Source organism: Condylura cristata, unplaced genomic scaffold (genome assembly GCF_000260355.1).
Source record: "Condylura cristata isolate star-nosed mole 26May11 unplaced genomic scaffold, ConCri1.0 scaffold00033, whole genome shotgun sequence".
In the NCBI taxonomy this organism is placed as follows: Eukaryota; Metazoa; Chordata; class Mammalia; order Eulipotyphla; family Talpidae; genus Condylura; species Condylura cristata.
The window spans coordinates 8849875-8871694 of NW_004567134.1; the positions used below are offsets into that span (position 1 = coordinate 8849875).

Genomic DNA, 21820 nt, shown 5'->3' on the forward strand with positions numbered 1-21820 from the left:
TGTACGTCCGAGGGTCTCTCTGAGGGCAGAACCTCACTGGCTGCCCGATGCCGGCCCGCGCGCACCCCCTGCACACCCCCCGGCCAGGGCGCGGTCGTTCCCCCCAAACCCCCCCGGCAGGGGGCGGGAGACGCTGTCACCCATTGGCTGAGGCAGCTACGACGAGCCCCAGCACCCTGCGCAGGAGCCAACTCTGGGAGCCCCGCGGACCACGCCTCAGTCTGCCTGCGCCCCTCAGCCTCGTCAGCCACCTCCCAGGCCTCCTCGGCCCACTGCCCCTTTCGACTTTTCTTACTCACCCGACTTTTTTCATTTCGCCCCATCCGAGCCGGGCCTGGGCACCAGCACCCCCCAGAGTGGTGCCACAAGCGCAGCTTCTGCTCCTCCTCGAGCCCCGTCGGCAGGAACTGCTAGCAGCCGCCATCATGGTGAGTTGAGGAGAAGGCCTGAGGGGCGCCAGCGGGGTGGGCGCGCTCCATGATGGCCGAAAGGCGGCTTTGGGGGGACCGGGAGAGGCGGGGGCACCCTGGCTTCCCCATTCTCAGACATCCGCCCGGGATGCCGCAGGTTGCGGCCTACTGAGTGGGGGGCAGAGGCGGCCGACCAGGCGCGGCCTACCAGGCCCTCGGCCTGCTGACCAGGGAGGGCGGGCGGCCGGGTGGGGGAGGGGTCTGGCCTGAGGACTGCGGCCGCCGACTGACCACGTGCAGGGTCTGTGGCCTTCGCACGGCCGCACCTCTGCGGCCGCCTCCAACTCGGAGGAAGCGGGTGGGCTGGTATGCTCAGCCCCTCATCTCTCGATTTGGGGTGCCCCAACCCCGGGGGTGCTTTTCCCTTTGGAGAGGCGGCAGTGAGTTCGCCTCCGTGAGATGGCGGAGATGGCGTCAGGCCGCGTGGTCTCTTCCCCAGGGGCTCGCTGCCGTCTGGGGGGCCTGAATTTCTTCAGGAAGGGGGTTCCCTTGCGATGGGGAGGCGCGGTGGGGCTATGGGGGAGGGGTGGGGTAGGGCTGTGGCTGGCGGGTATGAGGGGGGCTGCGGGGCTGAGGTGGCTGGAAGGCGCGGGTGGGCGGGGCTGAGCGCGCTTTGGCGCCCCCTGGGACGGCCTCAGATAAGACGCCCCGGCCGTGCGCTGGCGCCCCCTGGGGCGGCCTCAAGTATGGCACCCTGGCCACCCTCTGGCTTGGCGTCACTTTCGGTTTTGAGCCTCCGGGTGCGAGGCGGCGAGAAACGATGAACCCCTTTTTTTGTATGGGTTAGATAAAACAAGAACTTTAAATAAAATGAACCCCCAGTCATAGGGGGTCTTTGGGGTGCGTGCTTAGGTGAGTTGAGAAATGCTTCGCGTTGTTTCGTCACGTGGAGAGCCCGTCGCATGAACCCTTGGACCAGCCACCAAGTCCCAGATGTCTTACACACTGTGTGTCGCTTCTGTATAGTGCCATCACTTGCGTCTCCATTTGAAGAGATGGAGGAAATTTATGTTAGTACGGAGCGATGGTCTGTAAATAACTATTTGTAATTATTTGTGTCATGTAGTTATCCACGCATGGTAATAATTATTTAAAGATCACTTTGAGCTACTGTAAGTAATTACAGTAATTTTTCCTCTCCAGTTTTAGCAGTAAGCGAAATGGTAAAAGCTTTGTGTTATTTTTTTCCCTTCTCAAAGTAGCATATTTACTCATTTGAAAGTAATCAATGCAGAAAATAGAGTTCCATTTTTAGCCCAACACCTGTAACCATTGTTTTGTTAGATGTGCTTCCAGACTGCTTTTATGTTATGTATTTTATCTTACAAAAGTTGTGCCACGACATTTCTCTTTTACAGCTGTATCCTTCCTTTAATATATAGTGGGCATTATTCCAAAGATAACTACAATAACTTTGAATATAGACTGTTAAAGTTTGAGGGGGTGTCATTTACTTCTTTTACCAAATTTCCTTATTGATAATTTTTCTATGTTAAAATAATTCTATGGTGATTGTCTTTGTGCACATATTTAGCATACTTGTTCTATTCATTTGTTGAAATGTACTGCCATCAGGGGAATCACTGGATAAAAGGGTTATGCCCATTTTACAATAATTTAAATTATGGTATGTCATTCCAATGTACTCTTGACAAATCATGTAACAGTATATAGTCCCACTGTTGTTCTGTGGGGTGATAGTGTCTCTGTATTATTTCTGATGGAAATTACAACTTTTTGAAGTTGCCAATCTAAAGCTAGAAAAGATTTCATTATGTTGTTAAGATCTTTTATCATTAGTGAAGTTGAAATTTATTGTCATAAAGCTCTTTAAATTGCCTTACAAGTTCTTAACCTACTTTTCTATATCTATTTGTTTTTCTTAATATTATAAGAATTTGCATTAATACTTCTGTTGAACTATATAGTGGAAAAATTTACAATGGTGATGATTCCCTTACTGCTAATTTCAGCAGAAATAACTAGTATTTCATATAATAAGCCTGATAATAGTAGAAACTAAGATTGTTCTATATGTGCTTTACTTTTTTTAATTAAAACTAAACATTGTATTTTATCAAATGCTTTTTCAATGGTAAATTACAATAACATTTCATAAAAATGAACCACCCTTGCACTTTCAGTATAAACTGGAACTGTACAGTATAAACTATATAAGATTGTATATTTATATATATTGGTTTCCCCCACTATCCTGTTTAATATGATTCAATAGGCTAATTCTGTGATCTGGGAATGTTGAACATATTTTCCTTATAAATTAATGATAACAGTGTTACTAGACTCTTAGTGGAACCCACTGAATCATACCAAATAGGAATGGTGGAGGAAACCTATACTGCTAGAATTGTGCACATCTGAAAGAGGGAGTTTTTTTTTTTTTTTAAGATAGTTTTAATTATGTCAAATGTATTGAGAGATACTCTTGTGATTTTTTTTTTAAAGAAAAGTGAATTTTTCTTTCTGTTCAACTCACTCTTCCATTTTTTGTCTCTTGGTCCTGACCCCCACCCCAGAACCAATTATCATTTATGTAGCTTAAAAAATCTCCCAATGAAAATGAGTGAGAAATTGCATGTTCTTTCTCTGCCTGAGGCTGTTTTTTAAATTTTGCATTTATTTAGAAAAGCATTTTAGCAAGATTTCCAAATTTATTCCATTAAAGCATATTAAAACCTGTGGTCACAGCCTTTTTATCAAGGCACATGTTTTGCTTTCTTGCCTTTTTTCTTGCTGAACTTTGCCAGATTTGTTTTGAAACCTCCTCTCTTACCCCACAATCCATTCTTACACTTACATCCAAGTTTTCTAACTTTTATTTTTTATTTTTTTCATTTTAAGTTTTACTATTTGTTCTCTGGATATGACTGATGACTACAAATGATAGACTTTCTTCCTGGTCAATATATGTAGATCTCAATATATGTAGTTTGCTTCCTATGGACATAGAAACTGATACAGCTAGTGTTCTCAAATAGCATGGTATCTGAGGAGCTTTAGGAACATTTTTTTTTCTACTTTTAGTTTTGTCATTTGGTTATCCAAATATTAACAGGGAAATATTAGTGTAAATAATACTGGTGAAAATTACATATTTGATGGCTTTCAAGTTTATTCCTACTTACTATCCAAAAATTAATTACTTCAAAACCCACCAGCTAACATTTAATGCAGTGTATTTTCTGTATTCTCTATTAGTTAAGGTTAGTACTTTGAAACACCAAATTAGCCTAAGCATTCACTTGCAGTTTTTGTGACCATAGTTTAAAAGTGACCAAAGATTGTCTATTGGCTGTGAATGTTGTATATATTAAATGTAGTACACATAATAGGGAGTTTGCAAACACATCTCCACAGTTCATTCCTGTTAAAATGGACTTTGCTTACTTTGTTAGCTTCTAGTGCCACCTGCTGGCTGAATGCTGGGACATGATGGTGCCTTCCTTACTAAGGCAATGACTCCAGCAAGGAGATTGATGAGTTTGACGTTTAATATTCCAGTAAAGCAGATAGCCCATTTGTAACCGCCCCGAAACTTAAAAACTTCCTATAATAGGCCCTCCCTGGTGGCGCAGTGGGTTAAAGCATTGCACTAAGAAGCTGCAACCACTTCCGCATGAGTTCGATTCCCGCCTTCTCCGGAGGTGACCACTTGGCGAGGCAGACCTCTCCTGACCCGCCGGCTGCTCCCCTCAGCAGTGTACTTCGTCAATCTGCCTGTTCTGCTCCCCACTCTGTCTCTGGTGAAGTCTTTCGCCACCGCTGAGCCTATGTACAAATAAATCTTTCAAAAAAAAAAAAAAAAAGTCCTATAATACCTTATTTTTCTCTTTCCAAAATCAAGTTTATTTTGTATATTGAATGAGGATTCAGGTTTTCCTTGTCAGTTCTTATAATACTGTATTAGGGTTTCTAAAATATAAAATTTTCAGTAACTTCTCACATCTAACGAGACAGTAGTTATGTCTACTTTCTCATTATTAATTTCTATTAAATGGCTATGCTTATTGGTTTCTTCAGTCCTTGTTTTTGTGTTCTTCAAAGCAGAGGTGGAATAGCTTTATCTCGCTTACAGCCTCTTCCACTTAGCTCTTGTAATCAGTAGGCACTTAAGTGAATTTTAAATAAGTGGATGGGCAATAAGTGGATGTTTGAAGTTTCAGTTCAAATTAGTTGTTAATAAGTTATCTGTAAAATAAGTGGTATGGCAGGGAAAGAAACTTAAAAAAAAAACTTGAAAATAAATTCAAATTGTCAGTGAACAGGACACTAACTTACAATCAGCATACCTTTTTATACTTCTCAAACTAGTTCACAGGCATTATCTCATTTCATTCTCAAAGCGGGTTTTCCCACAGGTGTGCAGCTGGTCTGTAAGTGGCTATTAACCTTGTAAAGGACTTGAACTTCTGTGAACTCCTGATGAAATTTTTTACTGCCATTCCGACTCATATGTTACCTGTAGATTCTGCTTCAGGAAAATTTACGTTATACTTAAGAGTCTACTGTGAGAAGACTAAAGACAGAATTCTGACTGGAATCCAGAAAAATGAATTTCATGTGTGGGTTTCTTTATCTGAAAATAAAGATGGTATCATTTATATTTATGAGCCCACTGTGAAAATTAGAATTATCAGTGGGACTGAGTTGGCTTTATTCAGGAAGAAACATGTTTTTTCTAAAGATGTTTTGAACACCCTAGGATTAGGAAAAATTATAACACCACCTCCACTTGATTTTTTTGTTTTGTTTTGTTTTTGCGTAAGCTGTGCTAACACAAGCCAATAGTGGTTTCATGATCCATTTCCAAAGTGTAGCAGGCATACTATCACAGGCAGTTATTATACTTCTAAAATCGGTGTGAATTTCTTTGAATAAAAAGACAAAACAAATTGGTTTAAAGTGATGCTGTTTGGTTTTGATGTAAATTTTTGGGGGTTATCTTATTTAAAGATTCACCGTGTTTCCTGTTAACATACTCAGTATGTGAAAATTTGCTTTTTATACAACAGAATGATTTTTAATAACTTCAGTTTTTACAAGTCTGAACTTTACAAATATTTTTTAGTACTTCATGTAGTATTTTTCACAAACAATAAAATCAGTTTTATAGTATTGCAGAGTACATAAGAAATAACAATGAACAACCCTGGCTGAAGGAAGTACTATGTACAATTCCATTGAAATTTTATGCTGGCCTATTCTAATTTCTTTAAATCCTGAGCTTGATCTAAGTTGTATTGATAACTAATTTACAACGAAAGTAATTAATATGAAAACATTTTGTATTTTACATGCTACAATTGTATTTCATAGATGTGTTTTTTACTAGTATTTCTGATGGTGACACTGATTTCCACATTACAGTCTGCTGTGAATTCTGAGACCCCAAACTCGACTGTCTCCAGAGAGGCCAGCACTCAGTCCTCTTCTGCTGCGACCAGCCAGGGCTATGTTTTACCAGAAGGCAAAATCATGCCAAATACCGTTTTTGTTGGTGGAATTGATGTAAGGGTATGGTATTCATATTTCATTCCTATTTTAAAATATTTTATGAATCACAGTATTTTAACTTGGTTACATCATGCATATTTGGAATTGGTTTTTTTTTTTTTTTTTAAACATCTCAGGACTATAAATACCTTTGACAAAGAACTACAGGTAGTTTAGGACTACTGAATACTTGGGTAAGATTAGTGTCTTACAAAGCTTTCTTTATAGTTGAATTGAAAATTTTGGATACTGAATTGACGTCAAATTCTTTGCCATAGATGGATGAAACCGAAATTAGAAGTTTCTTTGCTAGATATGGTTCAGTGAAAGAAGTGAAGATAATCACGGATCGAACTGGTGTGTCTAAAGGGTGAGTCAAACACAATACAATTTATCAAAATATCTGATATAATAGCATCTGTAACCTATTGAAGAGGAGGCTAAAACTGGTATTAAACTTATATTACAATGAAATTTGGTGCTTTGTTAATTTCATGTAGAGGGTAAGTTTGCTGCCATTTCTTATTTAATCATTTTTCTAGTGTTTATATGTAAGTTTCCCATCTTCATTTATTTCAGATATGTGAATTATATAGGAATTTTGTATTAATGAATATTATTGTCTTAATTTTAACCCTTTCTAACATAGATAAGGGTAAAAAAGCAGTAATATTTATTGAGCATCTATCATGTATATCTTATAAACATTTACCTTAGTGTATTTTTCATCCTTTTTCATCACTTCTGTCAGTTAGCTCAGAATACTAGACTGTAAACCATATACTGCTATTATAACAGTAGTGATTTTATACTTCATTTGTTTGCCCTTCTAGCTATGGATTTGTTTCATTTTATAATGACGTGGATGTGCAGAAGATAGTAGAAGTAAGTAATCTTATGAAAAACATCCATTTGTCTTTGGATGTAGTATTTCAGTATATACTACTTGTGTAGTAAGCGTATTGTAAATATTATCTAAGTAATTGTTCAGAACTTGCTATGTATAATTTGTTTATTTTTGATTCATAACCTAGAGCTAGAAAAGGTTCAACACAGTGTACAGGTTTTTGATCAAACTCTACAATATGTCTAGACACTTGGCTAGAGTAGTAAGCATAGTAGCTCTAGGCGGATGAATTTTGGAGTATTTACCAAATACTGGAAGCAAAGACTTGGAGATTGATTCTAGCTTTGTCACTGTTTTACTTCCAGTCACAGATAAATTTCCATGGTAAAAAGCTGAAACTGGGCCCTGCAATCAGGAAACAAAATTTATGTAAGTAAGAAAAGAAATTGTTTTTGATGATACATGCGCAGTTTTCCAGAGAACTAAAAATAGGATTTGTTTTCTTTTAAAAGGTGCTTATCATGTGCAGCCGCGTCCTCTGGTGTTTAATCCTCCTCCTCCACCACAGTTTCAGAGTGTCTGGAATAATCCAAACACTGAAACTTACATGCAGCCTCCAACTGTGGTGAATCCTATAACTCAATATGTCCAGGTAAGTTTCTTGTATTTTTTGTTGCTGTTAACAGTGTTAGAAAGATTATAGGTGAGGAGCAACTTAAAAAAACAACTGTAAATCAGTTCTTAATCTTATCCTTGGTGAATTATATTTTCTTTGAGTAATGGAAAGTCTATTACTTTTGTTAGAAATGTGTCATTCTAGTGTATTCTTATTCTAAGCTAAAATATCCTTCTGTATAGTTGGTGAGATTTTGTTATATCCATAAAGAACATAACGTATGTCCTTATCCCTCCACCTGATAATTCCTAAAATATTTGACAGCAGTTATCCTTGTGTTTCTTGTTTACTCTCCTCTAAGGTTAACAATTCTTCTGGCTATTCTTTCTTTGCAACAATTTTCAGATGCCTCTTCATACAACTTGCTGACTAAGATATAAACCTCATGCTAACATTTGATAGAGAGGTTTTTGGTTATTTTTTTTTGATGAAGTCATTCACCCTGTGAAAATTCTGCATTGTATTTTAGAAAAATAACTGTTTCTTTATTTTCATATCGAGAATAATAATCCTTTTAAATAAAGAATTTACTTCGTTAATCCTTTTTTTTTGTAAACTTTATTTTCAGGCATATCCTCCTTATCCAAGCTCACCAGTTCAAGTTATCACTGGATATCAACTGCCTATTTATAATTATCAGGTAATTTAAGAGGGAGCAAAAGGATTGATTGCGGAATATTACTGAGGCATTTACTTAAAGTCCTCCAATAGCTTGTCATTTAAACTTGTTAAGAATATCTAACTTTTCAAAATGATGTGAAAATAAACTATTATAAAAAAAACCCACAGGGTTAAAAAAAAGAATATCTAACTATAAAGAATAAAACTAAAATTAGTCTAAAATTAAGACTTCTGTATCACTTAGAAATAAGGGAATGCTTTGACAAGAAAGCACTTAGCAAGAACTTTTCCCTGTACCATCTTAAAAGATTTGGTGATCCCTTTATTTTAGCATGGTTTCTTTTCTCTTTTCTACCAAATAGCTGAAATACCCAGATTATGACTGTTATACACTATTCTAGGAGGATTGGTTGAAATGCAATGATTCCTCAATTTTAAGCACTGAATTCCAGTATATTGGTAATTGCTATGTTAGGCGGCTACTGCAAGAGGATCAGAGTCCTCTAATATCTGAATTTCTGCTCATTGGATATGACTAAGACTCATAACCCTTTCTATGGTATAAATTAAAAGAAGTACTACGTTTGAGTTTTCTAGAAAACAGAAAAGGTGGGGTTTGTATATGAGAGTAATTGTAACATTTCCATTCCATTGTTATAACATGTTAAAGAAGCCAGCATGACAGCTCCCTCAACATTATGTATTTCTTATCTTTGTGAAAATGTGTGGGAATATTTCGATAATTTTTAAAAAATTTTTTTTATTTAAAGATGCCACCACAGTGGCCTGCTGGGGAACCAAGAAGTTATGTTATACCTCCGGTAAGGTGATTTAGCCACCTGTAGCTCCTAGTCTTTATTTAAAATGAGACTCTGGCTTAACTATTACATATTTCTTGGCCTTCACCATATCATGGATAGCTAGAATTATTTTTAAATGCCATTGTTAGATTGAGATATGTTTTGTTAATTTCTCATCAACCCAATTATGTATTCCCATGGGAGAAATTGCTTTTCATTTTTCAGATTTCTGTGTTCTTAAGCTGTGGCTGTTCTGTATAAAAATGCTCAGTTACTTGTTCATAAAATCTATAATCTAAGAAAGATAGTGTTAATATCTATGCTAATTCTGACTTCATGGATTTAGAACTAGTATTGACTCTGCCTCTGGTTTTCTACCCATTAAAAATTCTGTGTAAGAGGAACAAGGAAATGTTTTACTAATACTACTGTGGGTTATATTAGAAAAGGAATAAAACAAAAGAGGGGGTACTATCCTTGAAACACCTGAGCTATTGCTACTTTCTTTTCCCTCAGGACTGAATATTGGAGGATATAATAAAAGAAGTTAAAATTCTCAAGCACTGGGAAATTCTTTCCATTTCCTTACTACATATTGAGGTTTCTTTTTCTGAGCCTTTGAATTTCTGATTATATTAAAGCTTAGTAGACCTTTAAAAGACAGTCTTGCCTAATGTTTCTGAATTAATTTAATTGAATTAGGATATAGTCCATATTTAAACTTTGAATAGTAGCTCACCATTTTGAAGATTTCTTAGAAGTATATTTAATGTAAATCTTTTTAAAACTATACTTTTATCATTTTAAATGAAGGCTTATACAGCTGTTAACTACCACTGTAATGAAGTTGACCCAGGAGCTGAAGTTTTGCCAAATGAATGCTCAGTTCATGAAGCTACTCCATCCTCTGGAAATGGCCCACAAAAGGCAAACATCTAATTTTTTAAATATTTATAGTTTTGTATATTTTCATTTTAATAATGACACTTGAGGACTAAGTGTCTTTGTTCAAATTTAAGTACAGCGCCTGAGTAATTGACTAACAATTCACCATTTGATATAAAAGCTAAGGAAGTTTCAGGTACCTTCACACTGTCAGAGTATACAGATATTTTCTGAGTCCTTTCCTTCTCTGTTTTCATTGCTCTTTTTTAATCATATTTTAATAAATACTCTATTACCATGATCTGGCAGAATGAAATGGGCAGGTTTCCTCAAAAAAAACAATAGCTCTTTAAAGAGGGGTTAATATGCTACACCTTCTTGTTTTTTAATAGTTTAAACATTTGCTTAGCTAAATAGCAATGCACAATGAATTATATATATAGTGTTCTCTTCTTAACATATGTTAGCAACTCTAAAAGTAGGGTGTCACTAGGAATAACTGAAATTGTAATATAAGACTTTATTTTTTATTTTTAGAGCAGATTCTAATAATTACAGTATTTTAGCTCTTGAATTCTCTCTCTCTTTTTTTTTTGATTATTGAAGATTGTGGAAATACTTGGTTTGCTGGGAATATACATACCATTGAGAGATTCCCACTGGAGTGTGTGAAGTTTGTCAGTGTGTTTTCTCAGTAAGAAAAATGTTGAGATTTAATGAGCTTGTGTTTAAAAAATTCCCTCTGATACATGATTTAAAACTTGAAAGAATTTTAAATAGCTTATAATACAATTATCAGTTTTTGTCTTGTATATTTTTTCCTACCAGGAAAAGTTAAAAAGCCTTAAATGATTAGCTTAAGAGTTTTAATAAATTCAGCTTTTTAAACCTATATTCTGTCATGAAAGTTCTAAAAAGATTCATAATTTGACAGAAAACTTACATAATAAGTGATAGGTCGTGAGAACTACATAAACATTTTTTAGAAATAGTATTTATTCATTAAACTTTCAAAAAGAAAAAGGGCTTACTAATAGTGAGTAAAAGGAAGAATAGTCTTTAGATTACTGAAAACTCTTGTATTTCAGAAATCTGTGGACCGAAGCATTCAAACGGTGGTATCTTGTCTGTTTAATCCGGAAAACAGACTGAGGAACTCTCTTGTTAATCAAGATGACTACTTCAAGGTATGGAAGAAATAGAAAGCAGGATAAAAAGCCAGTTTCTGAGATTTAAAGCATCTTTTCTTGGGGTGTAGATATTTTAAAATGACATAGAATATTTAATTAAATCCTTAGTACTATTTGACTAATCCAGTAAACCAGTGTGAACGCGTTTCCCTGGCAGTATACTTCATGCTGTTCAAATATTGATATAGAGCCATTGGTTCTGCCCTAAGAAATCTTTAGCAGCTTATAATGGAAAGTTTTCATGAAAGAGTTGGAAGAGAACACTGTTTTGACTAAATAGACAAAGGGAAAACTTTAAATCCTGAAAGCAGGATGTAAGAGTACTAGGATACAGGACTGAAGAGAAGAAATTGATCACTCAGATGACATACCTCTGCAACATGGTGGGAGAAGAGGCAGTGTGAAGCAGTTCCAGGGCTGACGAGAAAGAATAGGAAGTTGGTTCAAAGTTGGTAAAGTGGAAGAGAGTGTGAGTATTTAAATTTAAGAAAGTTCTGTTTCTTTGAACAAACTTCTTAAATCTTGAGCACCAGTTTTTATTTAAATCTAAAGTGAGAAGACAGGATGGAAGGCCTCTAAGACCCATTTAGTTTGGAATCTGAAGATGGGAAGGAACAGATCACTTCTCTAGATGGGGTGAGGGTGGGGTGCAGTTATGCTTGGTAAAGGGAAGCTTCTTTTTAACAGGCTTGTTGAAATATAATTTATACACCATACAAATTCACCCTTTTAATGTACAGTTCAGTAGTTTTTAGTGTCTTTGTAAGTTATATGACCATGACCATAGTCAATTTTATAATACTTTAATCATCCCTAAAATAATCCCTCTAGCCATTAGCACGCACTCCCAATTTCCTCCAACTTCTCTAGCCCTAGGTAAAACCACTTTTTCTACTTTATTGAAGCATTTTCCTACTCTAAATATATCATATCAATAGAATAATATCATATGGGATCTTTTGTGACTGGTTTCTTTCATTTACATAATGTTTTAGGGTTCATAATTATTAACAATATTTTTCACTTTCATTATTTTTGCTTATGGCTATTTTGTTCATTCATCATTTCATATTGACATTGGTTAGTTCACACTTTTTGACTATTGTAAATAATGCTACGTCCAAGTTACTGTGTGGACATAAACCTTTATTTCTCTTGAGTATATATCTAGGAATGGAATTACTATGGTGACTATGTTTGACCCTTTGAAGAGCTGCCCAAATTTTCCCATAACTTTTGTACCATTTTCCAGTAAAAGGGAAATTTTTAGCCATTGCTTTTATGCCTTAAAATGGGGAAAGACACTATGAATAGACAGAGGATGAAACTTAGTGCCTTTTTAAATAAGGTTAAATAGGCAATACTTAACACTTTGTTCGCAAAGCACAGTAATTTGTAAATTGCTAAGCTTTTTCTTGGTATTAGACAAGTCACCCTCTGGATCCCTCAGTTTTCTGGTTCTCTAACGAGTAATCAGAACTTGGTTAGTCTGCAGTTGTCTGCCCTATGGACCTATATTGATTAGCTAAGTGTTCTTTTAATTGACTATGAGTGCTTCAAGGGAGTAGACACTGTTTTCATGGCAAATGCTAATCTGTTATTTTAATTCCAGTCCCTTCAGTGTCTTTCATTTCCTGTCTGACTGCTGAAAATACTTGGGTTTGTGACTGCTTTTCAGGGTCTAAAGCTAGTGGAATATTTCTCTTTTGATAGGTCGTAAATTTCCAGAAGTCATCCTTTATATGACAGTTGCTTAATCCATAGAAAAAGGCACAATTTAACAATGTAGAAAAAGTACTATTCTGTTTTTACTAATTTGTTCAACTCTGCACTTCTATTCCTTGTTCCTTCTATCTGCACATCTGCAGGTAACGAAGGGAAAGGGACATCTGGCATATATTTAACTTTTTTCTTTTAATTCCTAAAGTATGACATCTCTTCATCACAGATAAAGATGTGCTGTTAGTATGTCAAAACTTAATCTCTTTTCACCTAGAACCGTAGGATTTCAGACCGGAGTGCTGTGCTTAAGCTGTGATTTCTACCAGATGCCACTAAAGTAAAAACAGTACATTTAAAAATTACATACATTTTCCACAAGCTGTCTCAGGAACGTCATTGCCAAATCATTAATTAAAAATCTACATAAAATGATACCGATTCTAATACCTCTTTCTAAGTTTTGCTGAGATTTCCTTTTTAACTTAAGATTTCTTTTTTAACTTAAATTGTTGGTGATCAAAACTAGTCATTGATACATTTGTATCCCAAAATTCACCTTTTCTCATATTTTATATTTTTTAATTATTGTGCAATGCTTAGGTCATAGTGCTAATAGGAAAATAACAATGAAGTATAAAAGAACTGTTTCTTTCCTTTTCTAGGATAAAAGAGTGCATCACTTTAGAAGAAGTCGGGCAGTGCTTAAATCTGTTTGATCCTCTCTGCTAACTTCAGTCTCATGGTTGTTGCTGGTTTTTAGTGTTAAGAAGAGGCTGAAGTTTTTGACTACTATAGAAACTTAATTCTAAATTTTGATAAAGCAGACTTTCTTTACAAGTTCTATTAGATTGTGTAGTTTTACATTGCATTAAAACTGTTTTACATTAGATGTTTAGTTAGATATTGGTTCTGTGTTAAATATGTAGTTGACAGTAAAAATAATTGCTATTGAAAGAAGTAACTTTAACATTATCTGTAATATTTTTTAAATTGAAATTGACACTTTTAAGAGTTTAAAAGTCAAATTGTTTTAGAAAACATACTATTTTGAAAGGTCGGAATTTTGGTAGTTTGAATATGCAAGCATTTCACTTCTCCAGCATGTACCTGTGAACAGTACTATATTTACAATACACCTAACACTTATGATTTGTCTAGAAATTCACCACAAAAAGTTTTTAAAACTGAATTTTTAATCAATGGAACTCAGTATATACTTTATTGAAGCTGTCCTTGTGTAAACCCAGTAAAACAGATTTTTAAACCCAGTAAAACAGATTCTAAACAAGCAGTCCAATCAGTGGGTCTTATGTTTATTCAAAATATTTTATATTTTATCTAGAATCCACACATAGCTACTCTAGTTGATTTGGATGATAATTAGGATAACTAAATTTCTGGGCCTAATTATTTTTAAGAACCCAAGACAAACCAAACCTTACTAGGTACATAAACTTCTCAGTGAGTTATCCTCCTTTTTTTTTCTTTCTATTTTTTTCCTTAAAACACTAAACTTAATGGCTGTATCTTAAATTGTGCAAAATATTGGTATCAAAAAATACTGAAACTTTTTTTAATGTCACTTAAAGGTTAATCAGAGTATCTGAAAGGAATTGTTTTTATAAAAACATGAAAATACTAGTTACATGTTATAGAGCAAATAGAATTGATTTTTTTTTCCTTAGTCTCTATTTTCTTTTTAAAAGTAAACTACATTCAGGAGAGCTTTGGAATTTCTAAGCCACAAAAATGTTTCACTAGCATACCCCAGAAATATACTTAAGAGTCAGAGTGAACAATCCATTTTTAGATTAGTTAGTCTCCTTGTTAGACACTGTAATTGCACATCGTGACAGACTGGAGCGCAGGCCTCTTCGCTGACCCAGAGTCTAGTAGTAGTGTCAGCAGTTGGAGGGCTAAGCCTTGGAAAGGTGGCAGTGATAGAACCTTTCTGAGGGAAACTTTCATCTGCATTAGCATCATTTGACCTGCTGTGATGACTGTCAAGTGGCTTTCTGATCTTTCTTTCGTCCCTCTGCTAAAACATGGAAACTCCATTTACAGCTAACCTAATACAGTTACCTTGGGCATATTCATTAGTGCCCTTTTTTGTTTTCTAATTCCCAATCATTTTGATTCTGAATGTGAAAGAATTCGTCTTTCAACTTAAGCATTCCCGGGGAAAAGGGCTTTCTTATATCTCAAAATTTGAAAATGCCCTGAAATGTAGCCTTTGAAAATTTCTCTGTACTTTGTGTGTGTGTGTGCATGTGTGTGCTAGAGCATTCTTTCATGTATCATTTTGTGATTAACTCTCCAAGTTACTATAAATGATACCTAAATTCTAAAGATCTAACTCTTAATTATCCCAGTATGACCTTAAGAAAACTAAAGGAATAAACTTTTTGTTATTTTGTTGGACTGAAGTATTTTAAAAGTAAGGTAGAAGAGACAAAATCCTGAACCTTTCGAAATGGAAAATTAATTTTAAAATTAGAAGTATGTTCCTTTTACCTATTCCTGATACTGTCTTTGCATAAATGAATAAATAGAAATAAAAAAAATTTTCCCCCAAAAGTGTTTTTGACCTCATTCATGTCACACAATGAAATGGTGGGAAGTGGCATGGGTATAGTATGTTAATAGTGGCATTCATCGGTTAGCTTATAACGTCAAGCTTTGGTACATTGCACTTTTTTATGCTTTCTCATGAAATTAAGAGTGAGGTTTTTGCAAGAAAATAGTTTTATGTTCAGTTGGGATGGTTAGCAGTAGGCGCTCATGTGACATCAACAGGGCAGCGCCTGGTAAAGGCGAGAGGTCACATGTCCCGACAGTCTCAGTGAGGCCTCTCCTTGGACATGCGGCGTGTGTGTACTGTACGTGCAGATGTGGGCCTATCTCTGGGACCTTTTTATTTTGGACGTGGGCTGTTGTTTATAATAGGATTCTTCATGCTACACTTCCTATGAGAATAGATCCAAAAAATATTACAGACGCCTTGAGTTCTGGCTCCAGTACACTCAGTTCTATATAAGCTAAGGCCGTCAGAGAAGAAGTTCTTTGCTTTGGACATTACTGTGCTACATTTTATAACTGGCTTTATTAGTAGAAAACTGATTTGATGTCAAAATTTGCAAGATTAAGAGCACCCTTGTGAATCATTGAAGATTAAATTGTGGTGTTCAATCTAAATTGCTAGGGCCACCCCTGGTGGCACAATGGATTAAAGCGCACCACTGTGAAGCCATCTGTGGTCACTGCAGCACGAGTTCGTTCCTTGGCCAGGGAGTTGACCCACGTGGCATGGCAAACATCTATTTCCCTCCCTGCCCCCCTCAGCAGTGTATTTCTGTCGGTCCACTTGTTCTGCCCCCATTATGTGTCTGGTGGGTCCGCTCACTCCCCCCCCCAGCCTGTACCCTAGTTCTGGAATACACAAATGAATAAATCTTCAGAGAAAAATTGATTGTTGATCCCTAAATGTACATGTGCATGTATGTGTAGTGTACTCATGCATTCTATTATCCTAGTATTTGATTAGTCTTGACCAAGATAAGTTTTAATGTTTTGAGACTTTTCCCCCAAACTAGACTACATCTTTAAAAAGTTGCTTTAAACCTATTTAATACATAAAGCATTAGAGAAATTTTTGAAACACTTTCTTGGTAAGGAAGTGCAAGTTAGGGGAAAATCAAGCTACCCCCAAAAAAGATCTGACATCCCTAATTCTGCAAGGTACTTTTTTCTTTTTCTATAAACATTTTTGTAATTGTTCAAAACAATATTACAACCCTTAAACTGCAAGGAAGCAATTGGCTTTCAAAAATGAATGATCTGGAGCAATGCAGATTCTATTATATAAACAACAGCTCTGCACTTGCCATGGGCTTTACCCACTTCTCTAAGATTCTCTTGGTGGTCTGTGAAGCTAAGTGCATAAACATGGACTGCCATCCTGCTTAATTGTCCTGCCTTTTTTCCTGGCCTTCGCTGGAGAGTAATAAGGAGCAGCCACAGACTGCGTTGCTCTCTTTCACCCACAGAGCACTAGACTGGGTGAAGAACCGTAAGGGGAGAAAAGTGGCAGTATTTTCCATTGACCAAATCTTGCAAATAAGCCCAGCTGTTGAAACTGAGTGTTTGAAATCCCTGAAACACTTCTTGATGAGGATTGCTCCTGTACATATTTTGATAACACTCTAATCTAGCCCTTCCCAACATTATGTGTAATATCTCTGTCGGTGTGTAACTGAATTTTTTGAGTAATTCCTCACCACCCATCAAAGACTTGAGTTTTCCATCTGTAGATGGTACATTTGGTGGTAGAAAACAATAAACATCAGAAGTTCGAACTATAAACATGCTTTTTTGAATGCTTATGCAAAATATTTAATCTGCATAGCAAAGGGATGATAGGTAATTCTGTATTGCGTTTAGAGTTAAAAACATCTGTCCAATATGGCTGTAGCTATGGGCCAATTTCAAGAAAATGCAAAAAAAGTGTCTCTGCAGAAGTTGCAACTCCCACGGTACCATTAAGCCCTACGGTAGCTATATTTTATGTTTTTAACTGGTCTGAAGCAAAGTTTTCCTATTGAGCCTCTAGTTCATTTTCTCAAGGCACATGGGAGTGTGAGTACATCCAGTAAGGCTGTATACCAGGAGTAAGCCTTTTCCCACACGAGTCCCAGGATCCCAGTTCATTAGGTCTTTAACAATAGAACAAATGCAGAACTGGGACTATTGGGGTCATGAAAATTTGCAAACGTGAAGCAAAAGAAGCATTTCAAGCAGTTAAGGTTGGAAGTTTCATAATCCACAACCAGACCTTTTTACAGAAAACAAATTGGCAAAATTACATTAAGATTCTGATCACGGCCCTCCTTGGTGGCGCAGCAGGTTTAAAGCACAGCACTAAGAAGCCAAAGCCACTTCCGCATGAGTTCAATCCCTGCCTGCCCCAGAGGTGACCACATGGCGTGGCAGACCTCTCCTGACCCACCCGCTGCTCCCCTCAGCAGTGTACTTCATTGATCTGCCTGTTCTGCTCCCCACTGTCTTTGGTGAATCCTCTCACTGCCCCCTGTACCTCTGGCCTGTACCCCAGTTCTGTATGAATAAATATTAAAAAAAAAAAGATTCTGATCACATCTGTTGTCTTACCCAAATAAAATGGTTATGGCGGTACTATTTTCTGCAGAAGAAAGGTGGGACTTCAGAGTTCTGCTCTGGTACAACCAGGTCAGCACACATACTGCAGATTGTTAATATTTACTGACCTATTCCCACAGTAAACCTGGTCAGACCAGTGAGAATGGAGAGGTAATTTAAGCTAGAGATGCATTTCTTTCCTCTTATCCAAGTTGATCTACCCAATGTTGGAGCTACTTCACAGTTAACTAAAAATCCAAACAGTAAATAACATGCCTGCTAAATGAGAAAGGTTTAGTGCTGCATGCCCCCCCACCTGCCCTCAAACATGGCTTGGATGCTGCTCATCATTCGTGTGGTGATAATGTGTCTTTGACTAAAAACTCCTGTGCTTACACACAGTAGTTATGTCCCTGATCACATCGGTCCCATACTTGATAGGGCAAGTGTCTCCAGCTTCTCAGGGAAGTCAGAGAATATCAAAACCATCACCTGGGGTGATTTTCCGAGATGCACTCACCTGTGCTCCATTCTCAGACACTGTAACCCTGGGTGGGCTCAGTAATGAGCATTTTCAGTAAGTCCCTCAAACAATTCTGACCCTTTCAGCACTCACTCTGGGAAGGAATTGCCCCAGATGGGGCTCTGAATAATTCCATCGTCTGGCTGTACCCCAGTTTATATCATGTAGTGAAGGACATTTTTCAGCTTTCAGGTTTGGGCAACTATGAATAAAGCTGCTGTAAACACCCATGTGCAGATTTTGGGTGGCCAGAAGTTTGCAGCTCCTTGGGGTAAATACTGAGGAGTGAATTGCTCCATCATATAGAAGTGTGCTTTGTTTTGGGGGAAAAAATCCACCAAATGGTTTCCAAAGTGACTGTCCTGTTTTGCATTACCCCCGCCTCCCCCGGCCCCGGCCCCAGCAATGAGTGAGGAGTCCTGCTCATGTGTTCTCATGAACCTTTGGTGTTGGATGTTCCAGACTTTGGCTGTTCTACAAGCTTGCATTTTTCTGGTGACCTAAGACATGGATTCTCTTCCATAGGCTTATTTGCCATCTGTAAGGAGCCTTTGGAGAACTATCTGTCAGGGTCATTGGCTCATTTGGAAGTCGGGGAAAACAAGCTACTCCAAAAAGACATTGATTTTACCCCTATAAAAAGGGTAATTCTGCAAGATTTTTCTTTCTCTAAGCACATTTTTGTAATTGTTTAAAATAACGACACTATTATTCTTAAACACCCTTAAAAAAGTTCTTTGTCTATTTGGATAGCAGTTGCTAATTGTGTTAATCAGATTTGTCTTTTGCAAATATTTTCTCCCAGACAGCAGAAATTTTAAGAAACAGCTTACTGTTTCTTTCATAGGTTGTGCCTTTGGCGGTATCTGTAAAATGTCATCTCCATTCTCAAGGTCATCTAGATTTACCCCTAAGTTATCTCCAAGGAGTTTCATTGTTTTGGGTTCTACATCTGGCTTTATGATCCATTAACTTTTCATTACTTTAACACTGTTAATTTAACATATCACTGTTAACTTAACATTTGTTGAAAAGGCCATTTCTGCTCCATTGTACGCCTTTGTACCTTTTTCAAAGATCAGGTGACTTTACTTCTGTGGGTCTCTTTCTAGGCGGTTTGTTTCCATTGATCTACCTGTCTGTTCTTTCGCAGTATTTACAGTAGGCTTAGTCCTGAAAGAGGATAGTCCATTCTTCCAACATTGTTCTCGTTTGTATTGGCTTTCTAGGTCTTCTGCCTTCGTGTACATTTTAGAATCAGTCAATAGCTAGCAATCTGGCTTGCTGGGATTCTGCATGGATTGCATTGAGTCTGTAGATCAAGTTGAGGAGAACTTACGTCTTGAGAATAGCCGTATTCTTCTTTCCTAAATAAATGCGATATTTCTCCATTTATTTAGTACTTCAGAGGTTTAATTCATTAAAGTTTATCTCTCATGGATCTTTTACATATTTTGGTAGGTTTATACACAAGTATTTCATGGGTGCTGATGTAAACTGCTGCATTTTAATGTCAAGTACTCTTGTTAATTGCTGGTGTATAAGAAAGCAGTTGATTTTTATATATCTAATTTTCAGTGGAACAGTGACATGACCCAATTCAAATAATTAACGGACACTCTGGATGGTGGGTTGAGGGCAGACTATCGGGGTGCTAGGGTAGATGCAGGCCTTGACTCTGTGGTTATAATTTCCTTTATTTCTACCTTTCTCCCCACCGACTTGTAGAGTCCTGAGATCAAAGTTGTGTGCTGTGTCCTCTACCCCTAGTACAGGTGGAGGAGCCAGTTAGTGTAAATGTCCTAAGAGCCCCTGAATGAATGGGGAGTGGGGGGAAAGGATAAATACTTTACAGAAGAGCAAAGTCGGAATTTAGGAAAGTTCAAGGGATGACTCAATCAGAAAAGTGTCAGCACCAGAAGCACGGCCTCTCTGTTTCAAAGTCAGGCTTCTGAATACCATGGAACAACAGCCAGAGAGTACCCACAAGATAAAGTACAGGTGAAAAAAGACAAATAGCTTGAAATAGATTTGTACAATTTCGTAACAGGACAAGGCCTTTTGATGTCCTATAGTGATAACGATAATGGGTACTAGCATTAAAAAAGATGACGTGTGGGCCCTCCCTGGTGGCCCAGCGGGTTAAAGCACAGCATTGAGAAGCTTAAGCCACTTCCGCATGAGTTCGATCCCCGCCTGCCCCGGAGGAGACCACATGGCGTGGCAGACCTCTCCTGACCCGCCCGCTGCTCCCCTCAGCAGTGTACTTCGTTGATCTGCCTGTTTTGTACCCTATTCTGTCTCTGGTGAAGCCTCTCATCCTTCGCATCTCTGGCCTGTACCCCAGTTCTGTATGAATAAATAAATAAATCTTAAAAAAAAAAAAAAAGACGACGTGTATGAACATGTTAAGAGAGCCACCACACGTTGCTGCTTAGAAAAGGCAGGTTGAAAAATACCACTGAGAGTGTAATTCCCATGTCTTAACACTCGCGTGCATGAGAAGGATGTTCACCAATGTTAGTGGTGCTTATTTCCTGGTGGTAGAATTTCAGGGCGTTTTTAGTTTCTTCTTTGTTCTTTTCTGAGTGACTTGGATTTTCTGCAATGAGAATGTAAGAGCAGAAGGAATAAAATTGAAAATATTTGATGTTAGAAAGATCACGTTCAGCCAACATTTACATGCATGCTGTGGCTTCCCAGCCCTGTAGTATCCTATATCTTTGTAAATCCTTCCAGGGCAGGAACTGTGATTCATTGTAGTGTGCCCTGCATGCAAAGCTGGCCACAAACGAGGTGTTCACTGGAGCTTGTGGAGTGAATGCAAATTACCTTTGTGAGCTGTAGTTCATATTATTTTCAGCTGGTACCTCAGGGGCCTTGGGGACCACGTGAACACAGGTTCTAGCTGAAGGGAATTTCATCCTTTTCTTGGTTGGTATTATCCTGGCACCCAGGAGACCAGGAATCCTTGCAAGACAGCCTTAAGAAGGCTGAATTTAGAGATTTTTGTCCAAACTTAGCAAAAATGGGGCCTTTCCCGGCAAGAGTTTTAGTTAAAGATGTTGTCACCTTTACCAGATTTCGATGTGGCTTTTTGTTTTTAAGGAGAGTTGCTGCCTCATGGGGGTTTTACGTCACACTCACTCAGGATAGCCTCCTTGAAAACCCATTTTTAGGGGCTCGGGGGTTCACTTGTTGATGAGGCCCATGGGCTGATTACTCGAACTCCTCAAAGAAGTGTCGGGGTTTACTCCTGAAATGGTTTGATTTTTAATCATGATAGAAAATTCATTAGGAGTGAATGGCCTTAAGCCATTGATTAAAAATAACCAACTTCAGGCCCTCCCTGGTGGCGCAGCGGGTTAAAGCACAGCACTGAGAATCTAAAAGCCGCTTCCGCATGAGTTGGATCCCC

General features: G+C 37.6%; 1 protein-coding gene across 1 annotated transcript; it reads left to right on the forward strand.

Moving 5' to 3' along the window:
- Positions 1-878: 878 nt before the first annotated feature.
- On the forward strand, positions 879-13441 carry DAZL (deleted in azoospermia-like). Its single transcript, XM_004692185.1, has 11 exons — positions 879-977; positions 5859-6005; positions 6263-6354; positions 6818-6869; positions 7197-7260; positions 7344-7483; positions 8076-8147; positions 8899-8949; positions 9742-9855; positions 10902-11000; positions 13388-13441. The coding sequence occupies exons 1-11, from the start codon at positions 879-881 to the stop codon at positions 13439-13441; spliced, it is 984 nt and encodes a 327-aa protein (XP_004692242.1).
- The last annotated feature ends 8379 nt before the right edge of the window (positions 13442-21820 follow it).

What these genes read in the sequence shown, in the direction of transcription:
- DAZL (XM_004692185.1), top strand. Translation starts at nt 879, where the DNA reads ATGGCGTCAGGCCGCGTGGTCTCTTCCCCAGGGGCTCGCTGCCGTCTG. An exon ending in AATCAGGAAACAAAATTTAT is followed by an intron (nt 7,261 to 7,343) that starts GTAAGTAAGAAA and finishes TTCTTTTAAAAG; the next exon opens with GTGCTTATCATGTGCAGCCG. An exon ending in CTGGAAATGGCCCACAAAAG is followed by an intron (nt 9,856 to 10,901) that starts GCAAACATCTAA and finishes CTTGTATTTCAG; the next exon opens with AAATCTGTGGACCGAAGCAT.